At 34.5% G+C, this 23929-nt stretch overlaps 2 protein-coding genes and 1 long non-coding RNA gene across 3 annotated transcripts in view; 2 read left to right on the top strand and 1 right to left on the bottom strand.

Annotated features, from left to right (window-relative positions):
• The window catches only part of LOC136820012 (potassium voltage-gated channel subfamily H member 6-like), a 58969-nt gene that overhangs the window by 14140 nt on the left and 20900 nt on the right, over window positions 1-23929 (bottom strand). The window contains exon 3 of the mRNA XM_067076250.1: window positions 2010-2127. Coding sequence (XP_066932351.1) covers window positions 2010-2120 — 111 coding nt within the window. The 5' untranslated portion in view covers window positions 2121-2127. The remainder of the gene's footprint in view (window positions 1-2009; window positions 2128-23929) is intronic.
• LOC136820064 (uncharacterized) lies at window positions 4822-5999 on the top strand. Its single transcript, XM_067076303.1, has 2 exons — window positions 4822-4945; window positions 5073-5999. The coding sequence occupies exons 1-2, from the start codon at window positions 4881-4883 to the stop codon at window positions 5875-5877; spliced, it is 870 nt and encodes a 289-aa protein (XP_066932404.1). The 5' UTR covers window positions 4822-4880; the 3' UTR covers window positions 5878-5999.
• LOC136820043 (uncharacterized) lies at window positions 8254-9260 on the top strand. Its single transcript, XR_010848520.1, has 2 exons — window positions 8254-8469; window positions 8663-9260. It is a non-coding gene; the product is annotated as an uncharacterized lncRNA (long non-coding RNA).

Genomic DNA, 23929 nt, shown 5'->3' with positions numbered 1-23929 from the left:
AAGTGAAAAACGTGGGTCTGTAAATCAATTGACGCTCTCTAAAGGGATCCTTAAAGCTCCTTTTTAAAGAAAGATTCGAATTACAGAGAGTAATGTATACTTCTTTCTAGCTGAGGGGACCAATATTCTAGTTTTGAATAGTAGAGTTTCGAATTAGAGAGAGTTGACTGTTAATTCTTTTTTGTTTTCACCTCTAACTACAAAAGGAAACTTCTGGAACTTTTTCTAGCAGTGCTGGGAGCCCTACCCCATCGGAAAATTTAGCCAAAATTTCGTCTCAGACGGAAAGAATACCCCACAATTACAGAGCAACTTGGAAATCGATTTTGTTTTATCCCCATTTGAAATTCAATGGATAAAAAAGGACTTCAAACCCATCTTCACTGGATTTTTTGGCCTAGGAACAATAGAAATTCTATACCCATTGGGATTATGATAAAAAATTTCATCTCCACGACTGTGACACAGGGGTGCATTGCTTCATAATCGGAATGCAGCTAAGGTTTAAAGGGACGACGACCGAGTTAGCTATGTTATCTTGGTCAGAAACCAGGGGTTCGGGTTCAAATACCAACTTCTTCCAGTGTTTTCTTATAGTTATCCCCTTGAAAACAATCAAAAGGTTTTTTAAAAGTTCTAGAAGGATATCAACTTTAAAATATCAAATCTATTTAAGTACAATCGACTCGCTGTAATACTCAGGGGGCCAATAGTTTTCTACGAATTAGAGAAAGATTCGAATTAAGGAGAGTATTTTATACCAGTAGCCAAACTGAGGGGACTAATGTTTTAGTTCAAATTATAGAAAGAATCGAATTATAGAAGTTCGAATCAGAGAGAGATGATTGTAGACATATCATCAAAGTTATAATGTTTAGGATTTACAGAATGGGAAATGTCAGAAGACGATGATCCCAATGCCCCACACTCTCTTAAAAAAGAAAATAATGATACATTTGAGTTGTCTGATGCAAAACCTCATTATTACTCTTTAACCAAGTGTTCATATGAAGTTGATTGGGTGAAGGCCAACCCACTTTTCGTTAATACGTATGTCGGCGATGTCTAGTATTGGTGTCTGTGATGTATCATTTTATTTATCAAGTATTTCAAGTATTTCAAGTATTTCAAAATGAAACTCGGGGTATTAATCCCTAAATTCCCTCAATGTCATATCATTACTATTACTTATAAATCAGCAGTAGCTATTTCGATTCCTTTAGATGGCCTCCAGCGGTTTGCGTGAATGCGTGAATCTGGGCTATTTCATGCGTGAATACGTGAATTTTCCCTTTTTCCCACCGATTATGTACAGTTTTCCTGATTTTCTAATGTTTCCCCGATTTTTCCCAAAAAACTTCGGGTTATTGCGTTAAACTCGAGGAAAATTTGCGTGAATGCGTGAATTTCGAAAAAAAATTGCGTGACTGCGTGAATAGAGGGTCCATTGGGAGGGGGGGCTCTCAGATTCCTTCCTTGGCCACAGTGGTAATGAAGGTCAGTGTGTTAAGAGCAACTGCTTGACTCTCCTCCCATCCCTGCAAACTCAAATGCAACAAGAAAAGAAGTTACTTAAAGTTAATGATAGTGGCCTAAGTAAGGATTTTTGTCTGACACAGAAAATGGTTTGTACATAGCAAATTAGCACTTCTTTTTTAAATTTTGTTCAGTCATGCAGAATTTTGAGACGAAAAGCCTCTTTGTATACTTCGCTGAGACGGAGGAAACTTTTTCGCACTGGAAACAACGTGAATAAAAACATTATAGTCCCACAAAAAGTTATAGCAAAATTCTAGTAAAACACCCCTGTCTCACAGCCTCGGTTGAACTTTTTTCCTTAGTGGGGATAAAAATTTCTATTGTAATTCCAATGGCGGTTCCAAGGTTGAAAAATCCAGTGGGGATAGTTTTGGAATGCAATTTTTGAGCAGGGAATTTGGGAGTTCCAGCGGTCTGTGACACAGAGGTGTAGTAAAGGAAAAGAAACTAAAGAAGAAAAACAGACCAACCTGGAATACAACTTGAGACGTTCTTCTGATGGCTTCAGACATTTTCCGTGGTTTGGTTTGAGTTGACTTGAAGGCATGTTGACAGTTATGTTTACGCGGTCGATCGGTCATCACGTCTCTGATCGGAGAGAATCACAAGATATGGATATTGTTATAGAAGAAAATACCGGAGTCAGGTTATTGGTTTTAATGTCAAGCCTTAAAGAAGATTTTCTTTTTTTCGTTCCCGCTTTCAAAATCTCGATATCTTTGAGTCGGACAATTTTTTTTTGGAATCCACATTAAAGGAAGTTCCCAAGAGAACCGTCTTCCAAACTCAGAACAGATATTGTTTCTGTAATTCTTTTGGCTACTTATAAAAAAAAGAAGTTGACCATAAGAAAAACCTCTTCTGAAAATATCATTTATACATCGTCAACAAATTATATTTTCCTTCTATTATGTTTTTTTGTCCTCTTTGTGATTGTGCAACACTTTCTTATGAGAACACTATTAGAATACTGTTCCTAAATTATACAGAAATCGGTCTGGCAAAATAATATCAATCCAGTTCCCAATACGTGACAAAGAAAGACCTAAATCGTGCAAGAAAAATTATCCTTCAACTTGACGCATAAATTCAGCATTTGCAACTTTATAATGGCTTTTTTAGAAAATACAAGGTTCAAATATAAGGGGTTCTTCAAAAACACATATTATTCTTAAAGAAAAGACTGTGAAAGGTATCAAAACTAGAGAGGGGAACTATGTTACACGTATTCTTTTATAAGAACAAACTATATAAGAACATAAAGCTTCGAGGTCCAGAAATTTAAGAACATTCTAAGAACATACTAAGGCTTCGCGGACTCTAAAACAGCCAATTTCTTAGGAAAATAGGTAAAAATGGTTACAAAATGGTGAAATTAAGAACATTTTTAAGAACATTTTAGACTTAAAACCCAAAAAGTTAAGAACATCCGAGTGTTTCAAAAATTTTAGCTGTTCTTATAAAAAAAATGTGTATCATAAGATGAGACGAAGATAGTACCCTCCCTCACTCTCTCTCTTCAAAAGAAAAACCAACTCTATCATTTCATTGAATGATGAAACCACTTCGATTACACACTTAAAACAAAGATGAAGAAATAATGAAGAAGAGTAAAGGCTGAGACAGAGAGTGTTTTTTTTATCTACGTTCCTTATTTAGAAACCCGCACACTTCATCGTAGTAAATTTGAACCATTTCATATCCACAACTAGGAGACACGGAAAGCAAAGACATTTTCACAAACTCATCATATTGAATTGGTAAATTGAAAATGAAAATGAAAAAAACCTCATTTATTGAAAGATTTAGATACAATCTATCTGATTTATTTTTCTCTCCAAACTTTCCACCTGCTTTAATCAATAAGATCAGCGAAAGGGGAGAGGAGGTGCTTAAATATGTCCTTTTTGCTGAAAGTAGGTCACAGTAGGTCACAGTTCGGTACCGGCAATTTGTTCAATCAAGCAAAAAAAACCTGAATGATGCGAATCGACGAGGCGAAAGATAGGCTTGTTCAATCAAATTGCCGGCAACGAACTATGGTCTACTTATCAAACATGGCGGATTGTTTTGCTTCAGCTAGGGACGAAGTAGCTCTATCTAGTGTTTTAAATAAGATATATGTGGTTGAACCCATAACCTTGTACACTGTAGCCGAATGAAGAATGTAGCTGAATGAGAGGTGTCCCCCCTTTTTTTGCAAAGTAAAAATTTTTGGTTACGCCTCCTTAGACTCTATATTTATTGCCCCTCCCTCCACTTTCAATTTCATGGTGTGGGCCCTGTTATGACAACGTCAATTTTCAGTACAAAACCATGCATTTTTTTCAAAAGTGGAAATCTTTTTATAGCTTCTTGAATGATATTTCAAAGCAAGGCCATCTTGAAGAGGATTTCATAAGCTTTTAGAAAATATATACTTTTACGGATAAAAAATTTACAGAAAACAGTTATTGTGAAAATAAAAAACCATTTCACCAAAGGTGAAGACAGTCCTTAAGCAGAATTTAGAGCAGAAACTTTAAAGCAGATATATGATCAAAAAAAATTAATTTGGTATGCGTTCAAGTCATTAGTTATTCAATAGATTATCAATTTTGTCTTAAAGTGGTTGTACATATCCAGCTCAAGTCAATAATATATATACCTTAAGGGAAGAGATTTCCACGAAATTTAATTTCGCGGTTTTGGGTGTTATCCGCAAAATTAAATTCCGCGAGACACGGAAAAATCTGTTCAAAAAATATTTGCCTTTTTATCAAAATTGGCCGATATATTTACGAACAAAAATAATTATCATCAACCAGGAAATTAAATTCCTCGAAAATTTCTTCCCTTAAGGTATCTTCAAAATGCGATCAATCCGTTCGGTTTCTCAGAAATTAAACATTTAATACTTATAGACAAACAACAAGTGTATTTAGATAAATATCAAAATGCTTCTTTGAGATCCGTGTTTTTCAACGTGCAAATTGAAAGTGAAACAAAATGGAAAAAGTTTATCGGGGAGGAAGTATAAGAAGAATGTCCAATCATGAGACAAAATTACTAAAACTAAATATGATTTTGTTTATACTTCAAGGAAGTTAAAGAGCGCAATGATAATCGATACAAATTTACTTGGAATCCATTTTGAGAATGAATTGTGTTATCTGGCATGTTCAATCGACCATAAGCTTACAGGTTGTGTCTGCCAATGCATACTATAGTTAACTAGCTATTAATACTTGTCTGGGGAATTTTTTTAAAAGATCTTTGACTTTTCATAATATATATTATAGAAGAAGTTATTTCAAAAATACTTCAGAAGAAATTATCATCTTTGATAAAGTGCAAAACTTATGATGACTTCCAATCAAAGAATTCGCTTGGTGTGGTGGCTGTTTTGTCTTTCAATCATTTCAAGGTATTATTTTTCTATCAAGTTTTTACCTATTTGATTGAATGATCTGAATTTGCTTGGATAGTTTTCTGGATGGACTTTCAAGAATTACCGCTTTGAATTACAACCCCTTTTTTTAATCTCACTTTAGCATTTGTGGAAGCAAAACTACCGAATCAAAAGTTAATCGTTCAAAAAGAAATTTAGGAGGAATTCTTCAAAATACAGAGCTTCCACGTGGAAAAAAAGGCGAAATATTCGAGGCTACATTGGGAAAGCTAACACCAATTCTATCTTCATACCATCTTGATAAAGCTGCCGAAGACGCTTTTCCAAAAAATCTCGAGGAGTTGAGTAAAACAAGTAAAACCTACCATTCAATCCCAGAGGTTGCGCTAAGAGGAACGAAGGGTACTGCTGCTATCTATGATATTGTAATGAAAAATCTTATTGCACAACAAAAGGACATCCCAAATTTACATGACGGGGCTGGTTTGACTTTATATCGTGGTGATGACCGTAATGCAGATCAAATAATTCAGGCTAACGGCTTTTTCGGCTTTGCTCCTATCACAGTCGAGCATGCAAGACTAATCGCACCATATTGGCAAAACATGGCGATGGCAGAAAAATGGCGAGTACAAACAGGAATTCATGGCCCTATGCCTTTCGTAGCAACAACACCAGAAAAAAGTCCCCCTAAAGGTAAATACCAATACGAAATAACGGTACCCATTCCAAAAGAGAGGGCCGAAGGATTGGGCGTGCTTCTTCTTCACGAAGGAACAAATGAAAAAGATTTTTCCAAATCCAATATCATTGCTCTTCGTATGAATGGCCATGAAACTGACTTTGTCACTGGTATTCCCTTAAAATGGATCGTTGGATGCAGAAAAGAAGAAAAAGAGGAAAAAGAGTATCTACCTTTAACGGATCCTAAATCTTCTTGTCGTTAACACTATAAGATGTACACATTTTTTATAAGCAACTCCATTTTCCCCTTCAGGTCTAAGGATGCTTAGCCTTTCAAGCTAATTTCTAAAAAATTTGTCTAAACCCCTCTCACAATTAAAATGCATTTCAGGTTCCACCATTTCCATTTCTTAGAATTTGAAAATATAGTCCTCGGCCCTTAGCAACTAGGTTGCTTATAAAAAAAGTTAAAAAACGTGTAATCCAATGTCATACCGGGTGCGCCACAAAAAAGTTTCTCTCTTTAAAGTGAATTTTCTCGAAGTCTGAAAATTTGAAGATAACCAATCTTTTTTCATTAAAAAGAAGAAAAATAAACTTAAATTTTGATGGGTCATTTATAGAATTTGGTTCATTAGATCAAAAGTTATGCTCAATTGACACTGCATGAAATATACGTCTTTCCGATTTCTTGTTCTGAAAAACTTACTATTTTCGTGCGTACAATTTCGAAAAGATTGAATTTTCCTTACAGTTTTAAGAAAAGATTATTTTTCTTAAAGTTCTGAAGGAAAGACTGTCTTCAGGTATTTCTTACTTCGAAAAGATTATAATTCCTTTCGTCATTTTTTAGTAAAATGTAAAAAATTCATGTTTTTTAGATTGGCCGTCTTTTCTTTTTTTGTATTTTAAGAAAATATAAAGTTTTCATCTTTCCGAGTTCGTGTTCTGAAAAACTTAATATCTTCGAGCGTACGATTTCGAACAGATTGATTTACCCTTACACTTTTCAGAAAAGATTATTTTTCTTCAAGTTTTGAAGGAAAGACAGTCTTCGGATATTTCTTACTTCAAAAAGATTATAATTCCTTTCGTCATTTTTTAGTAAAATGTAAAAAATTCATGTTTCTAGATTGGCCGTCTTTTCTTCTTTTGTATTCTAAGAAAATATAAAGTTTTCTTCTTGAAATTTAAATGAAAAGATATTTCATGAAGATATCAAATTTCCGTGCAAAATTTATCGAAAATACAAAAACCTTTGGTGTGATTTTCCGACAAATATGACGGTCTCAGGCAAAAATCATGGGGTTAAAAGTTAATGAAAATTTTAGCTCGAGAAAACACAGACCTGTTGTATATTTTGGAAAGCTCTCAAAAAATTTAGATTAGAGATATATTGCAAGTATAGGTGATTTCAGTACCTAACTCGAGATATTGGGCTTCAAAAAGCGCAAAAACTGGACAAAATAGCTGTTTTTGGCTGAAAAACACGGTTTTCAAGGGTTAATATCTCGAGTTAGGTACAGAAATCACCTATACTTGCAATATATCTCTAATCTTAATTTTTTGAGAGCTTTCCAAAAATATACAACAGGTCTCCGTTTTCTCGAGCTAAAATTTTCATTAACTTTTAACCCTATGATTTTTGCCTGAGACCGTCATATTTGTCCGAAAATCGCACCAAAGTGTCCAAAAAAAAATTGGAAACATTGCAATTTCGAATCCCCTACCCCTTAGCTTTCCAAAAATGTATAACAAGTGCTTCTAACAAAACATTCTAGCGATTCCAAAAAATCGAACAAAATTCCCCCTACAAAAAAACATAAATAAAATCTAAATCTAAAATATTAAAAACTGTTTGTATATATTTTTTATTCGGGTCTGTAAATTTTCAAACAAAGCCAAGAAGGAAGACAAGGCGCCAGGTCTCTTGAGAAGTAACAAAGTTCAGTACCTTTGGAAAAAAGGCTATTGTGGCTGAAGTTCGAAAGGAATCTTAAATTTTATTACATGGAATCATTAACAGGATGTTGTAATAGTATTTCCACATGAAAACAGGTTTCAGATTTCAAAAGTTTAGGCAAAAAGAGGTACCCCAAAACCTAGCCCAATTGGCTACCCCATTTTTGGCTACCCTGCTTTTTAGACCAACCCGGAAAATTCCTAGTTAAACACCCCTGTGTGGTGTGGTGTTACTTCACAAAATTTGGATATTTATTTTTCTTATAAGCATCAAATTTATATGAATCAAATCAATAACTCTTGGTGTAAAGCAAACTTGGTTAATCGATGCTTACAAAGTTAAAACCTCGCCCATGTATGATCAATGATCCTGGATGATTCAAAATCCTTTTATGGCTCGACCCAAACCTTTTTTTTTTCGAATTCGCATCTTTTTTTTAGTATCGAGATTTTTGCATACATTGCGCTAATATAAGGCGAAATTTTCGACTTTTAGTCGTCTTGTTAAAATTAAACTCGAATTATTTAACTTAACGGAAGAAGAGAGACCGATTTATACTTTCGCCTTCTTGTTGATATTTCAAAGGGGATGAAAATATTGTTCGGCGGTTTCATCTAAGAAAATCACAATTAACTATGAATTAAACAACACCATTCCCTATGGGACCAATTTATAATTGGAGAGAAATCACTACGTTTTAAATCTCAGTCCAATTAAGACTATTAGAGAAACATGTTGACAAAAACATTTTAATTGGCAGAAATTAAAAGGGGAAAGAAAGAATGATGACTTGTCACGAAATCTTGAAACAAGCTTTCATACGAACTCAATGTCAAAGTGTGTGAAACAAAGAGAAGAAGGAAAAAATATTTTTCAATGATGCAATGATCATGTAAGTTTTTATTCGTCAAGTTTCGGGAAAACCTGCTTAAAAAAGTAATTTCTTTCTCGCCATTGGTTTTTTGCAATCTTTAAGTAATTTTGGATTTTTACACAGATTATTTTCGATACTGTATAAATAAAGAGGCCAGCTTTTTAATAATTATGTTTAAGTAAAGTATAATGTTATTATTTTCTCTCGACAGAAAATCGGAAAACGTATTGCGAGCTCGGAGAAGATCAATGTTAACAACGTGTGGAGAAAAGTTATCACAAAATGAACACCGTGTCTCATCCAGAAGACAAAGATATTGTTAAGAAAACGAAGTGATTGTTCACGAACAAAACCTATGAAACATCTTCAATGAGGGGGATTATAGTTCTTTTGAACGGAAGAACGCGGAGAACAATCGGGAAAAGAGACACGATATACACAACTGAACAGGGTATTTTAAGATTATTACAAATTATACAGCAATGTTTGCCCTTTTTTGTTAGATACTGATTTTTCACACAAATACAAGTTTTTGAACCGCAACCGAATTATTAATTCGAATAGTGCTTAGCAGTGTCAAATTTTGTCAGAATTATTCCGAAGCCCTATATTTTTTAACTCTTTTTTCAATACCCCCTCCATTTTTTTCATCTTTAAAAAATTATGTATTATAATTTATCAATCATTTTATGTAAGATAGGGTATACTTTACATTTTAAGCGCAAGAATTATGTGTACAAATATATTAATATAATTTTATTCAATATCAAATTTATTTTAAAGAAGAAAACCATCCAAGAATATTAAAATTCAAATATCTTTAAGATTTTATTAAACCCGGGTCTAATTCAATAAAATTGCAGTAATATCTGGAAGAAAACCTCGTAAAGAATCAAATACTTTCGCTAGCCTGTTTCAATGTTTTAATGTTAGACATTTTCTAAACATCTTGGTGAAATGAGAAGGGATCAAGGTATTTTCTTTTCCTAGACATTCCAAATAAAGATTTTTTGGTTATTTCTTGTTTAGAAATCTGCATATTTTCGTTGCGTTGAATTGTAAATCTCTCCTTTCATTAAAAAAATTCTGTAATTTCTTTTACAAAAAAGGTTTGTCTTTTCTCAATTTTAAGTTTAACTTTTCCATGGACAAGAAAATAAGTAACAGTGAATCTTCAGTGCGTGGAGAAAATCTTATATTATCACTTCGGAGAAAAGTGGTACTTTTCGTAGCTAAAAAACCAATCTTTCTGTACAAAGAAAAGTTAACTTTTTCGATATTTAGAAAATTTAAGCTTCTCGAGAATCAGTGAAGATTCACTGTTACTTGTTTTCGCACAAAAGAAAATTCAAAGATTTCAAAACAAGAAAATAGAGAGAAAAGTTAACTTTTCGTCATATATCTTGCATTAGAGAAGACGACTTTTCATGCAGTGTGAATAAAAAAGTTACTTTCAGAAAGTGCTCGAAAACGTTAAAAATCGACCTATTAAATTTTTAGTTTAAATTTGGCAATCGCAATAGACTTTACATGATTAAGAGCATTTTTGAGTAACTTACACATGAATTTTGATATTGAAGGTTCGAAAGGGTTTTAAATCTTCATCAAAATCAATTTAATTTATTTTTACCGAAATTTTCCTCAGATTTTTAGTTCTAGACTGGATAAAGTCTATGTAAGGCTGGATCTACCTCGAAACCCATATTTGTTGTATCTTTATGAATTTCATCAGATTTTTTAGCCTTTTTCGACGAATTTTCTTCTTTTCATTGAAATTCAACCTTCCTTTATATAACAAAAGGTCATTTAGAGAGCTAAATCATTTTTAATGACTGAAACGAAAATACTGATGTATTATGTAATTATGCTTCTGTTTATTTTGATAAGTCGATTTTTAACGTTTTTGAGCACTTTCCGAAAGTAACTTTTTTATTCAATTGAGCATAACTTTTGATCTAATGAATCGAATTTAAAAAATGACCCATCAAAATTTAAGTTTATCTTTCTTCTTTCCAAGAAACTTTTTTGTGGCGCACCCGGTATTTCTTGTTATAATCGTTTGCGCAGGGGGGGGGGTGGGGTCACGCAGTTACTACAAGACCGTATGCAGGGTGTCTACGGATTTTTTTTCGTGATTTTCAAGGTTTTCAAGGTTTTTTTGGTCATTTTAAAGTGGTTTTTCAAGGTTTTTTGGCAAAAACTTTGGCACTTTTCAAGGTTTTTTGATACTCAGTTGACATGGCTCTATCTTTACAGGATTTTTTTTTTTTTTCAGAATAGAGGACAGCAAATAAAATTTATTCGCTTTTGGTGCCCGGGGAATTACTTCCACAGTTAAATTCCTATCTCCCTCTCGAGAACAATACTACAAAGAGAAATACTCCAGCTCCCTAGTCTTCCAACTGTAGAAATAAAGAATTAGAAGCAAAACCAATTGTTTACAGTGACCCAGGAGGCGCAAACATGGTTTGCGCCAACGAGAGAAAATTTTGATTTTGACTCTTTCAAATGGCTAAAAAACGCCTTATTTTTGATTTTGTTTTTTATAAAAATCAATTTCCAAAGGAGTTGTTTTAAGGAATCTTCGAAATTTTATTGATGAACGGCCATTATTCCAAGACGCTCTGAAGCGATTTGAAAATTGGGGAACAGTCGATTTCTTAGGGCTCATGCAAACATAAAATTAGTGACAAAAACTCAGCTAATGATAAAAGAATATGTTGCATTCGTTGCAACAGAATCATCGCAACAGAAACAGGGAAATATGGAATTCTTTAAGTGTTATAAAGGTTTAGCGCCGCAGGCGGTTTTTTACTTATTCTTACTTTTCGAATGACTGGATAGTACTTTTCAAGGTTTTTAACGATTTTTCAAGGTTTTCAAGGTTTTTCCCAGAAAATTGATAGTTTTCAAGGTTTTCAAGGTTGGGTCGTTCATTTTCAAGGTTTTCAAGGTTTTCAAGGTCCCGTAGACACCCTGGTATGACACTTACTATACTACCGTGGTGGTACTGTATTCAGAAGTTATGAAAACAGTTACTACACAGTGTAGTAACTGCTGTTTGGGGGTGGTGCCAAACACTAAAACTAGTACTTTTGGTGTAGTAAGTGCTTAAATTTTAATTCTTTTTAAAGAACTTTCAAAATTTTTCACAAAAAATGAATTTTTTTGTGAAAAAATTCTTTGTTAAAAAAAATATTTTAGTTATAAATGGACGAAAAAAAATTTGAAATTTTTCTCAGACCCAACTTTGAAATTATGCTTTCCCTAATTATCATTAAAATGTTCTCAACAGCTGTTAATTATTATTATTATTATTATGATGTATACAAGCTCACAGGCCCGAGGTGGACCTCTACGAACCGATTTCTAATTACAATATTAATATGTCAAGTATCTTAGTTGGTGTTTTTCCCACGCTTTGTTTAGGCTTTCTTTAAACAATTTGATTGAAGTCGACTCGATGACAAATCGCGGTAGTGCATTCCATGTTGGGATCGATCTATAGTAGAAAGATTTCGTCTGAGCCCCACGAAAACCATCATCAGCAAAGTTTGGAACAAATTCATGATCATGGAATCTGGTTGGACGGGATTTTTTAACAAACTTGTTCCGAGTTGTCTGTGGGTCGTAAAAATGAATATGCTTATATATTTGCACCATATCACTGAAAAGCCTTCTGAACTCAAGAGATGGAAGCTTGAGTCTTTTTAAACGTTCTTCGTAGTGGAGATTACGATATTGAGGAATCAGTCTTGTCGCTCGTCTTGAACACCTTCAATCAAGTTTATACTACGACCGTTAATTTTGGCTGCCATACTGATTGTGCATATTCCAAGTGAGGTCTGACAAAGGTGGTGTACAGAGTACAAAGTGCCGAAGGACTCAAGTCGTTAAAACTTCTTTTGATAACTCCAAGGATTGAATTTGCTTTGTTAACCTGTTTGGATATATGCTCCTCGAAAGTTAGTTCCGAATCGATCAAGATGCCGAGGTCTTTTTCTTCAAAAACATGTTCAAGTTCATTACCTCCAAGCTGGTATCTGTGTGCATGCTTGATGTTGGCGAATTTACCTATTGTTAAGACATGACATTTATCAGGATGGAACTTGAGTAACCAATCCTGAGACCACTTTTCCATTTCATCGATATCTCTTTGTACAACGATAGAGTCTTCTACCGAATCTATAGTCTTCACTATTTTCGTGTCATCAGCGAAGATAAATGCATCCGAAGCTACTTTGTCTGGCAAATCATTGATGTAAATGACAAATAGCAGAGGTCCAAGTACACTTCCTTGAGGAATCCCACTTACGACAGGGTTAGTTGTTGATTTGGCTGAGTTGACTTTGACCAGCTGCTTGCAATCTGACAAAAACGATGTTATCCAGTTTAGTAGACTTCCACCTACCCCATAACATTCCAGTTTTTTCTTTAACCTCCTGTGAGGGACGGTGTCAAACGCTTTTGCAAAATCAAAATAGATGCAATCGACAACTTTGCCTTCTGCCATCGTTTCACAACATTGGTCAATGTAGTAAAGAAGTTGAGTGACTGTTGATCGCTTACCAATAAAACCGTACTGTTTTTCAGATAAAAGATTTTCTTCCACAAGATGATCCATAATTGCTTTTCGTAGCACTGACTCCATCATTTTGCATACTATAGATGTTAAACTGACTGGACGGTAGTTTATGGCTAGGTTGTGAGCACCCTTGTTCTTGTAGATTGGCGTGACATGCGCCATCTTCCAGTCCTCAGGTAATACGCTATCTTCTAATGTTTTGTTCATGATTATCTTCAGCGGTTCTGCAACGAAGTCAACTAGTTCCTTCAGCATCAACGGATGAATCTCATCTGGTCCAAATGATTTGCTGGGGTCAAGCTGCTTGATCTGTCTTATTATTGTTTCTAGAGAAATTTCAGGGATATCGATCATCGTATCTGTTCTTTTATCAAATGAAGGTAATTGTCCGTTTGGCTCATTCGTAAATACACCACAAAATTGCTTTTGTAGGATATTTGCCTTTTCTATGTCTTCATGTTTCAATGATTCTTTGTTGTCCTCCGACTCCAGAAGAGATGCAACTCGGCTTGTCGACTTCAATTGATTTCTTACATGCGACCAAAATCGCTTCGGGTTGTTCTTTGCCGATCTGCTAATTTCTCGTTCATGGTTTCTACGCGTGCGTCTCATTATACTGTTGACTCGGTTTCGCGCCGAAACATATTTTGCTCTATTGAACTCCTTGTCAGCATCCGAACAATTAATCCACTTCCTATGTAGGCGATCTTTTATCCTGATTTCATTTCGAATATCTTCCCCTATCGGAATATTTCCTTTTTTCTTCCAGAAGGAATTTCCAACTTCTTTTAGCGGGACGAATCGGCTCTTTAGATCGTTTAGATCAGTTTTGAACTGTTCCCAGAGCTCACATACTGTCTTTCCGTTTGATGTCGCGATAAAGTCTTGCGTCCAATTAGCCGCTCGAAGAAAGCGTCGCATTTCCTGGAAGTTAGCTGAATTGTAGGAATACTTTTGGCAACTTGGCTTCTGCTCAGCACAACACTTGAAGTCAAAGACAAGTACACTGTGGTCACCTTTTCCAAGTGGACTAAGATATTTGAGATTGTTGACTTGATTATATTCACTGGTTAGAATGAGGTCTACTAGAGACGGATCGTCTGTTCCTCTACATCTCGTCGGCTCTTTGACGTATTGGTAAAGAAATGAATCTCGTAGTGCATCCAAGAATTTTTCTTCTTTACTGTCCTCAATATGGGGGGTTGTCCAGTTTTCCCAATTTATTGTTGGTAGATTAAAATCTCCAACTATACATTTGTGTGAATATCTCTTGTCTTGACTCAATGACTTCAACAGGCTGTTCAACATAGAATTGTTTTCGTGCGAGTTAGCTTGCTTCGTAGGGCTTCTGTATATACACGCAAATATAAGTTTGTCTTTCTTTGCTAGACGAATCTCGATAATACAGGTTTCTTCGAATTCAACAGGACTTTCGATGTCAGCAACTAGATGGTCTATTGATGAGTGTGCCAATATAACGATTCCTCGACCTTTGTTGTTATTGGTATTAGTGGAGTTAACAACTTTGTAGTCTTTCATTTCGTATTCGTGGATTTGCCATTTTTCACCATGTTTGGGTTTTACTTCACAAATTGCGATTAGGTGCGGTTTCTCGAGTTGATTTATCTTATTTAATATTCCTTTCTTTGCTTTCGTAAATTGATCGGTATTTGTTGATAGGATTCTTATTTCAGGTATAGTTCTTGGGGTAGGGTTTGCTTTATTGCTAGTTGATGCTTGTTAACCAAGTGAATTAAAAGAAAATCTAGCTCAAAAATGGCTTTAGGTTGAAAAATAATCGCAATTTAGGGTAATTTCGAGCATGTTTTTGATGATATCACTCAAAAACAGGGGTGGTACCTGGAAATCTTTTCTGAAAACAGTTACTACCAAGGTGTAGTAACTGCAAAGGGTGGTGGTCCTGAAAAAAAGTGTTGAAAAAGCTGTCTTGTAGTAACTGCGCCCCCCCCCCTGATTTGCGTTGGACATTTGTTTTTTATTGAGTTACAATCCCAGGTCTGCAAATAAATATTTTGTAGTCATTGTCAGTCATTGTCTGATTATGTTGACTGAAACCGAATCATGTCGGAAAAAATCATCCAGTTGGTCAATCAAAAAAAAATTTTCTGTCGGTCTTACAGCTAAATCAGTCAGACATTGACCGATGACCGACGCTTATTTGCAGCCCTGCAATCCTTTCATCAATCAGAAGTAAACAATAGCTTCGTTAGATGGGTGAAAGTGTCTTCGGCCAGGTATTTTAGAAAAGTGGCTAAAATTTATGAACAGTATCTTTTACCGTAAGTTTAGGTACATTTTAACTTCGTTTGTGGGAGTCTTCAATTTTGACTTGCCTTTTCTTTTCTTCGATGTTTGTTTCTTTAGATTAAAAAAATTATAACCACTATTCAAAATTCTCATTTTCATTTTTGTTCTTCAGCACTGATCTTACGATGTTCTTTCAGTGTTTAGTAAGTTTGACTAAAAAAGCTCGCCCATTTCAACCCCAACCAAGTTGTATAAAAATGTAAAGTTTTTAATTTTTAAAGAAAAATGTATTTTTGAGATTGAATGTGATATACACTCGAAAATTAATCGTAAACAAACCTTAAGACTTTTTTTTTCGGATAAACTATTTATGCATGGTTTTAATGTTTAGGAATCATAACTTTTTACGGCAATGATATTTCCTTCAATTTTCTTTCACTTTTGATTACAAGTTTGCCAAATATGGATGAAATACATTATGCATCGTCATACCTTATTCGTAACGTTAATTAGCCTGTGTCGTTAGGAGATCAAGTCTAGTGTTACGGACACACACACGGACATATTTCAAAACTTGGCTATATTAATAGGGCCCTTAATACATAGGATACTGCAGATAAGTTAAGGAACAGAAAACACCCCTTTCTCACTTGACAAAAAAGGCTTTAGGCCGAAAAGTTTTTCAGGAAAAGCTATTTCATTATTTTTTACCGACGAGGGTACTTTAGTCTCACGCAAAAAAATCAAAAAAATTTAATCATACAATTTCCAAAAAATCCCTAAAAACATTCGAGGGTTAAAGGCTACCTATCTTTTGTAAAACTCGAAAAAACTAATTAGACAAAAGCTGGTAACAAACGGACGAACGGTTAATTTAGAGGACCTCCATAGTTAGAAACATACTTATATATTATAATGCAAGAAACAACCAAACAAACACTACTAGAGAGCAGAGAAGAGATTTCAAATTCTCCACTGATAAAACTGATCCGATTTTTTAAGAATTTCTGATACATCAGTCAAAAACATAAGTCAAGTTTTATGAGTCCAAAAAACTTCAGGTACTTTCTGTAGTATTTTTTGAAGTATTTTTTTTGCAGTAGTAGAGGCCAGTGTCGTAAGTTAACTCAGTACGCTCAAAAGAAAATCACAATGAAGTCTTCCCTGTCTTCAAAAGTTCTTTACAGCTAAACTTACGTCTGCTATACCATTTTGGCCCATTGGCAACATAAATTCGCTGAAGGTAATCCATCAGAGTATCAAAATGACCAGTCTTAATCAGTCTTATATAATTTGTCGATGTTAAACAGTGTTATTGGAAGACATCATATCTACTATGAAAAATATTGACCGGACCGTAGCTCAATATTTTTCATAGTGAATGAGACGGAGTCCAAATAAATGGTTTATTATCCCTTCGATGTTGACAAAACGACGTGCTGACAAAATTAAAATCCCAAAAGACGGGTTTTCAAAAATGATTCTTGGTAGTTTTTCTAAAAAATATAGATTTCTATTTTCTGACTCAACAAATTTGTTAAGTGACGTCAACTTTGCAAATACTATATACCCTCCGCGGAAGCTATAATATTAAACAGTTATTGGACGACGTCGAATTCACTAGGTATGCAAAAATAGTGTGCGCAAGAAAAGATATTGGACCAGGCAAAGCCATGTCCAATATCTTTTTCCGTAGCCCAATATTTTTCATAGTGAATGAGACGGAGTCCAAATAAATGGTTGATTATCCCTTCGATGATTTCAACACTAAATTATTTGCTCGCTCTTGCCAAATTTTAAGCTCAAAAATTGGGTTTTCGAAAGGATTCTTCGTATGGTAGCTTTTCAGAAAAGTTATAAAGTTTATATATTTTGTGACGCAATGTAGGACTCATAATACATTTTCCTTCGAAAATACATAGTCTGAAATAAATTTTTGATGAGGGGCTGACAATATGATTACCAAAAATATGTGAAAAGGCATTCACATTAAGGACTGTCTTCACCTTTGAAATGAAAAAAATTGGGAAAAACTTTTTTCTGTATAATTATATGTAATTTTTTATTTACTTTTCAATTCTGAAATCAGAAATAGACTTAGACCTTAGACTCTATATTCATTGCCCCCCCTCCACTTTCAATTTCATGGCGTGGGCCCTGTTATGACAACGTCAATTTTCATTACAAAACCCTGCATTTTTTTCAAAAGTTTTCAAAGGTAAATTTTAAGACTATCCAGGGGGGTCAGGGTCCAGGATACCAACCCAGGGCCCAAAAACCTGACTTTTCGAGATTTGAAAGTAGTAGACACCACCACCCCCTAAATTGGTATCATCAATACCAACTTGAAAACCCCAATTTTCTAAAAAATGGGGGAACCTACCCCCCTAAATTGGTATCGATACCAATATGAAAATCTTGATTTTCTGAAAAAGAGGGGACCCCCCTAAATTGGTATCGATACGAACTAAATTAGCAAAATGTATCAAATTCATAAAACTAGTTGATAAAGTAGACTAGATAAAAAAACTCATTGTATTAGGCACGCCTAGAGTCTTTGTAACATATCCTTTATGATGAACGTTATGTACAGAAAATTTTTATTACAACTAAAAAAGCTCTAAGATCTGCTAAAACTTCAGTTTGTTCAACTCTAGATTTGAATGAATTTTGGTTGATTGAAAGGATTGAGAGCAGCAAAAGTTAAATAAAAATTTAATTTCAATTATAGAATGAAGAATGCTTTTATATGGAATCAGGGTATAGTGTAAACGATTCAAATAAGTTTTTATACTTACATTGTACAACATTTTAAGTCAGATACCAATTTCAAATTCAGCAAAAATAAAAAAAAGGGGGATCCATCCCCTCATTTTGGTATTGATACCAACTTAAAGATTCCCTAATTTTCAAAAAGGGGGACCCACCCCCTCATTTTGGTATCGATACCAACTTGACTTTTTGAAATTAAAAAAAGAATTGACACCACCCCCCGGCCCTGGGTTTGGTATCTGGATCCTGACCCCCCCTGGACTATCTGCTATTATCTGAAAGATAATGAAAGAGAATTAGAAAACCAAAATCAGGTCACGGGGAGAAACAGCTCTTGGAATGATTAGCACATTAGCTAATAAAGTATGTGCCTAATAGTATAATCATCGAAATACGCTTGCTGGACAAACATATATATGCCAAAAGTTTATTTCATGTCAGCGATTACCTATCCTTCGGTATCAGATCAAACGGTTCAACTTGAACACAATCTTGTCATACAACATACGCGTTGTTATGACTACACAAGTAGTGTATTGTGGGACCTCTCTAACAAACATAAACAAACTATTAACTATGTGAGTAATGTCATTGAAAGTCTGAATTGCTTGCATTCGTCAAGGACGACAATGTGACTTTCCTTATATCATTTTGCCGGGGTCAAGAAAGATAATATACTTAACTTTCTGTGTATTCGGCCCGTGGGGGGAGGGGGAGTACTAGGGTTGCGAGCTGGCAGGGGAGTACCGCCCGACTTTCGACCCTTGGACCCTTACCAGGACTAAAAAGAAGGAAACAAAGGAAAATTTTGTGAATTTTACGACCCTTATTGGGACAAAAATTTAAATTTCTGATTTTCCGACCCTTAGCGGGACTTTGGAAATCCAAAAAAGGTACCCTTAAGGGTGGCACTTGGCACATACTGTACTCTCCATTTGCCTAAGTACCCTCCTCGGGGGTGTTCGGGCAGAGGGGCTTTCGGGTCGATGTGAAATTATATTTTCATGCAAATCTTCAAAATTTCCAACCCTGGCTATGATCAATTTCTTTTTTACTATCGCGTACACGTATATAGTACACGTATATGGTACCCAACTTTGCAAATTGTTCTGCAGCCAACTCTCTCCAATTCGAACCTCATCTCTACTATTGGAAGCTTGTTATAATTCGAACTAACTTATTGGTCCCCTCAGCTAGAAATTAGTATACATTACTCTCTGTAATTCGAATCTTCCTCTAATTCGAAGAAAACCTCTGGCCCCTTGAAGATCGAATTAAAGAGGGAGTTAGCTATGAATTGAAAATGTGACAGTCTTCCTTTCTATTATTTAAATACCAAGTCTTGAGAATTTAGATCCCTTATCTTAATAGAGTTTTTTTAACTTAAATCTCTACATATTTGTGAATAAAATGAGATGTGACTCGATGTCTTGACGATGAGCGAGTGATTACAGCAAGTACAGCTTAGAAATCCTACCCACGGACAACCTATTCTAGTGCTATGACTCTTTAAAGTCGAAACCTTTATGCAAGATTAGAAAAACAGCCTCCAAAAAGATATTCTTTCTTACAGAGGAAGATAAAACTAAAATCAAATCTTCTGGAATGCCTAAAAAGGATCTTTTTCATACATTAAAGTCCAATTTAACTGAATTTCACCCCCGTCCCTGCTGAGGCCCATAGACAGTTAGATATCTAAGACCTTAAAAGTATTCTAGATGCAATCAGCAAATATATTGATTCATAAAAACCAACACATTTCTATACAGAGAGGCTTAAAATGTTTATTTGGTATAACCCATTACAAAGTAAACAGGAAAATTACCAAAGGGATATGCGCTGCAAAAACTAATAGGGTTATAATCTGATAATAACGGCTTTCTACTTATAAGAATCAAAGTATAGTATGGAAGAACTTAGCCGATTTATCAAGGCAAAGTTCTCAAATCAGAAAAAAAAAGATCGAGAATAACAATCTAACTACATCATTCTTGGGTAGAAATTATAAAGTCGTGATTGATTGAATCGAAGGAAAACATTCAAATCGAAAATCCTTTCTTATAAATAAGATTTGACTCAACTGTTACTTCATATATTAAGAATGTAATTGCGAATCAAGCCAGCTCACAAATCTTTAGGGGATCTCTGTCTTATACAGTCTTTTAAGAAATTTGTTATTTATTCAGGCTCAAATATCATCATGGATATATTAAGTTTTACGGAGATTGGAATCCAATTCTGTAGAATGCTTATCTTGAAACACCAATGGATCCGTTTACATGTTTTTTTATAAGAATATCCTTTTTTTTTTGAAGGCTTCAGATGTTTTTAAGTTTTAAGCATAAAAATGTTCATAAAATATTCTTGATTTCACCATTTTGTGTGTATTTTTGTGTAATTCACTAAAAAATTGGGTGTTTTATAATGCGTGTAATACAGTAGTACAGGCGTTATATGATAATCACGTTTATATGTTCATGCTATAATAAACAAAAATAATAACTCCTAAATTTTAAAATACTTCCTAAATTTGAAAAAAAAAATGGTTAAAATGAGCATGGCTGGCTATTTCTGTTTTTCTCCAAAACGCAACTGTATCTAGTGGTATGAATTTGTTGCGTGTTCAAGCAAAGCTGAAAATGCCATATTACACCGGGCTACTTATCAGCCCCATCCAGTCTACCTAAAGGCAATAAGTAGCCTTCGGGCTGATTAATGGTTGGCCGATAAACGTCTTTCTTATTATATTAGTTATATCGATTAGCCGTTGGGACATCTTGGATATCATTTTTCGGCTTGCACTGCGAATGATAAAGACAAAAGTTCCTAATGTGTGATTTTTCAGCCAAATAAATAGAACGAGTGAAAAAGCTTTTAGCCTCACTTTTCCTAAAGCATTGTCTCGGTGAGGATTTTTTAGAGATAAAAGGATGGGCCAGTAGAACAGACACGAAAGAACAGGGGTTGAAAGTTAAGGGGTAATGTTTCATTAGGAAACCTAGCTTTCATAAGGGTTGGGAGAAGCTCATGTTATATAAGTGTGTCATACCCGGAGGAGCACTCAAGGTAAACGACCTACCATACGTGCGGCCGGTATATTTTCCAAGCTTCCCAAAGTGCACTTCAAGGGTCGAAATCAGCAAAGATTAGAAAAATTACACTCTGAGGGTGTAAAATTTTGAAAGTCTGACCATATTTTGCTTGAAAATGGTTAAACATTTCCAAGAAAATGCACCGTAAGGGTCGATCTTTCGCTCAAATTTGCTCAAATTTTGCAAAATTTTCTCTGCACTGTAAGGCTCCGATTTCAAAGGCCTAATTCTGGGCCACACGTATGGTCGTTTTTGAATCGAGTGCCCCTCCCCCCGGGGTGCCATATTCTTTCTAACCACCCACACAATATTTGAAAGAAAAAATGACCTGCTTATTTTTCTTTGGAGTGCGCAGATAATCGGGTTGAAACCAGATGGGATGATGACTTCCTTTTTTCGCTGATATAATAATCTTAAAAAGTCAACCCCTTTGTTTTCAAAATACATAAGAGGTGTTTAAATGTCAATAAATTAGACCATTTGATGGAAAAATTCATGGTTCAAATTTTTAAGGTTATCTTGAGATAACTAAAACCAGTTCTGGGTCGGGTGGGTGTTTAAGACCAAGTATGTGTCAGATATTGCAAAAAAATGTTGTTGCATCTATAATGTTTTGCCTACACATTTTTTTATAAGAAGAAACTATATAAGAACATAAGGCAAAATATCAAGAACAAGTTAAGAACACTTTAAAGCCTCGATAACTCTAAAAAACCCAATTTCTACTTCGGAAATCACACAAAGATGGTGAAAAGACAAAGACAAGACAAAATGGTGAAAGTAAGAACATCTTTTGGCTAAAAAATCAAAAAGTTTTGAGAACACCTGAAAGCTTAAAATTTTTGAATGTTCTTATAGAAAAAAGGTCTATAATGTTATGATTAGAGTAAAGCAGTGATTACAATTGTTTTGTCTTGCCACTAACGATGTGATGCTTTTATATAAGAACATCATCGCGTTATCACGATCGACAAATCGATCAAAAAAAAAAAGAAGATTAAGACAAATTTGATACCTGAAGGTGGCAGAAATTGTCTGAATTATGTCACAGCCCAGTGCACTGTGGGAAAAAATGATGACAACGCCTAACAGACAGTACAAAGAATTTTTTTGCTCAGTTGTGATAAAAAAGAGTTCATTTATAATTGATTCATATTCTACCTAGATTATGCTATAGTCACTGTCTAAGAAATAATCTCAAAGCCAAAGAAAATTCGCAAACGGATTTTTTTGTAGAAAAGATTTTACAATCTTCTTCGAAACTCTACCGCCGATTTTTTCCCCGTATACCGCCATTCTGGCTGTAAACTCCACGCATATTTATTTTCCCGTCTTAACTATCCCTGCAACGGACGATAACATGTTCGTAATATTTCTAGACTATATAGTACGTTACCTCCTCAAGAATTTGGCATTCCCGCTCAATTCTGGAGTCAATATAATAAAAATCAAGTTTAATGCCTAAAATAAATCTGGCTCTAAATATAAGTACAGGATAAGAATAATTTGAGGGTCAAAGTATCAAAAAAAAATTAAAAAAACTTATATAAATCTGCTGGTAAAAAAAAAGTGAATCGCCATTATTCGAGACATAACGTTCTTATAAAATATGGGATATCAAATACAGTGGATCAATTGACGATTGTACTCGAATCTAACCACGTTCAAAAAAATCTTCGCCAATCCAATGTACACGCCTTTTACAAGAACCGATCAATTTTGGCTAAGTGTCTCGAATGTTCTTAATTTTTTCAATATTTTCGAGGCTCAATTGTTCTTACGATGCTTAGTTGGTTTGGCCAGGAAAAAAGTGAACTTAAAAAATCAGTTAAAATGTAGTTCTGTCTGTCTAATTTTAAATCTGAGGCTCATCCTGCTCTCAATTTGTTCTTAAGGTTTTCGGCCAAATTTTAACCTCGTGTTCTTATATAAAAAACATGTAATGTTTATACAGGGCTAACTCTAGGACGATGAGAAAAGAAAAACCAAATTCATGTTGAATGATAACATACACGTATATAAGAACATAAGGCTTCGGTGGCCAAAGTCTTAAGAACATGTTAAGAACATTCTAAGGCTTTGTGGGCTCTAAAACACTTGTTTCCTTAGAAAATTAGACAAAAATACTCAATGAATGCTGAAAATAACAACATGTTTAAAAAATTTTTAGGCCTGAAACCCGAAAAGTTAAGAACATCAGAAAGCTTCAAAAATTTTGGATGTTCTTATAAAAAGACGTATACTTTTTCTATATCATTTATAATAAAATTCTTGTACAAATACAGGAGCTCTTGGTTGGAGCAAAGTTACTAATCTGTTTGCATGACGATAAAAAAGAATAAAGCATCTAAGCTGTTTACAATGGTGAACCAATTAGGGGTGCCGGACCTAGATATTAAAGAGATTGATAATGACACGGTTAAAAGGTCCTGTAAGCGTCCTCTAAATCCCTTTAATCTGAATTTTAGGGTTTGATTCTCCGTAATAATCGTTCAAAATATGTTTTGATATGTTTTTATAATCGAAGATGAAAATTGTTATCAAATTTTTGTAAGTTCAGCCAACTCTCTCTAATTCGAACCTCTACTTTTCGAATCTTTCTATGATTCAAACTAAGATATCGGGCCCTTTAGTTGGAAAGTGGTTTAAATTATTCTCTATAGTTCGAACCCTTCTCTAATTCGAAGAAAATTCTCGGTCCCATGAAGATCGAATTAGAGAGAGTCAACTACACCAGAACTTCATCATGCTTGATGAAAAT

Source organism: Clytia hemisphaerica, unplaced genomic scaffold (genome assembly GCF_902728285.1).
Source record: "Clytia hemisphaerica strain Z4C2 unplaced genomic scaffold, Clytia hemisphaerica genome assembly, whole genome shotgun sequence".
Lineage (NCBI taxonomy): Eukaryota > Metazoa > Cnidaria > Hydrozoa > Leptothecata > Clytiidae > Clytia > Clytia hemisphaerica.
Note: the sequence above shows the minus strand (reverse complement) of the source record. Positions and strands in the feature narration are given on the sequence as shown.

What these genes read in the sequence shown, in the direction of transcription:
- LOC136820064 (XM_067076303.1), top strand. Translation starts at nt 4,881, where the DNA reads ATGATGACTTCCAATCAAAGAATTCGCTTGGTGTGGTGGCTGTTTTGT. An exon ending in TGTCTTTCAATCATTTCAAG is followed by an intron (nt 4,946 to 5,072) that starts GTATTATTTTTC and finishes ATCTCACTTTAG; the next exon opens with CATTTGTGGAAGCAAAACTA.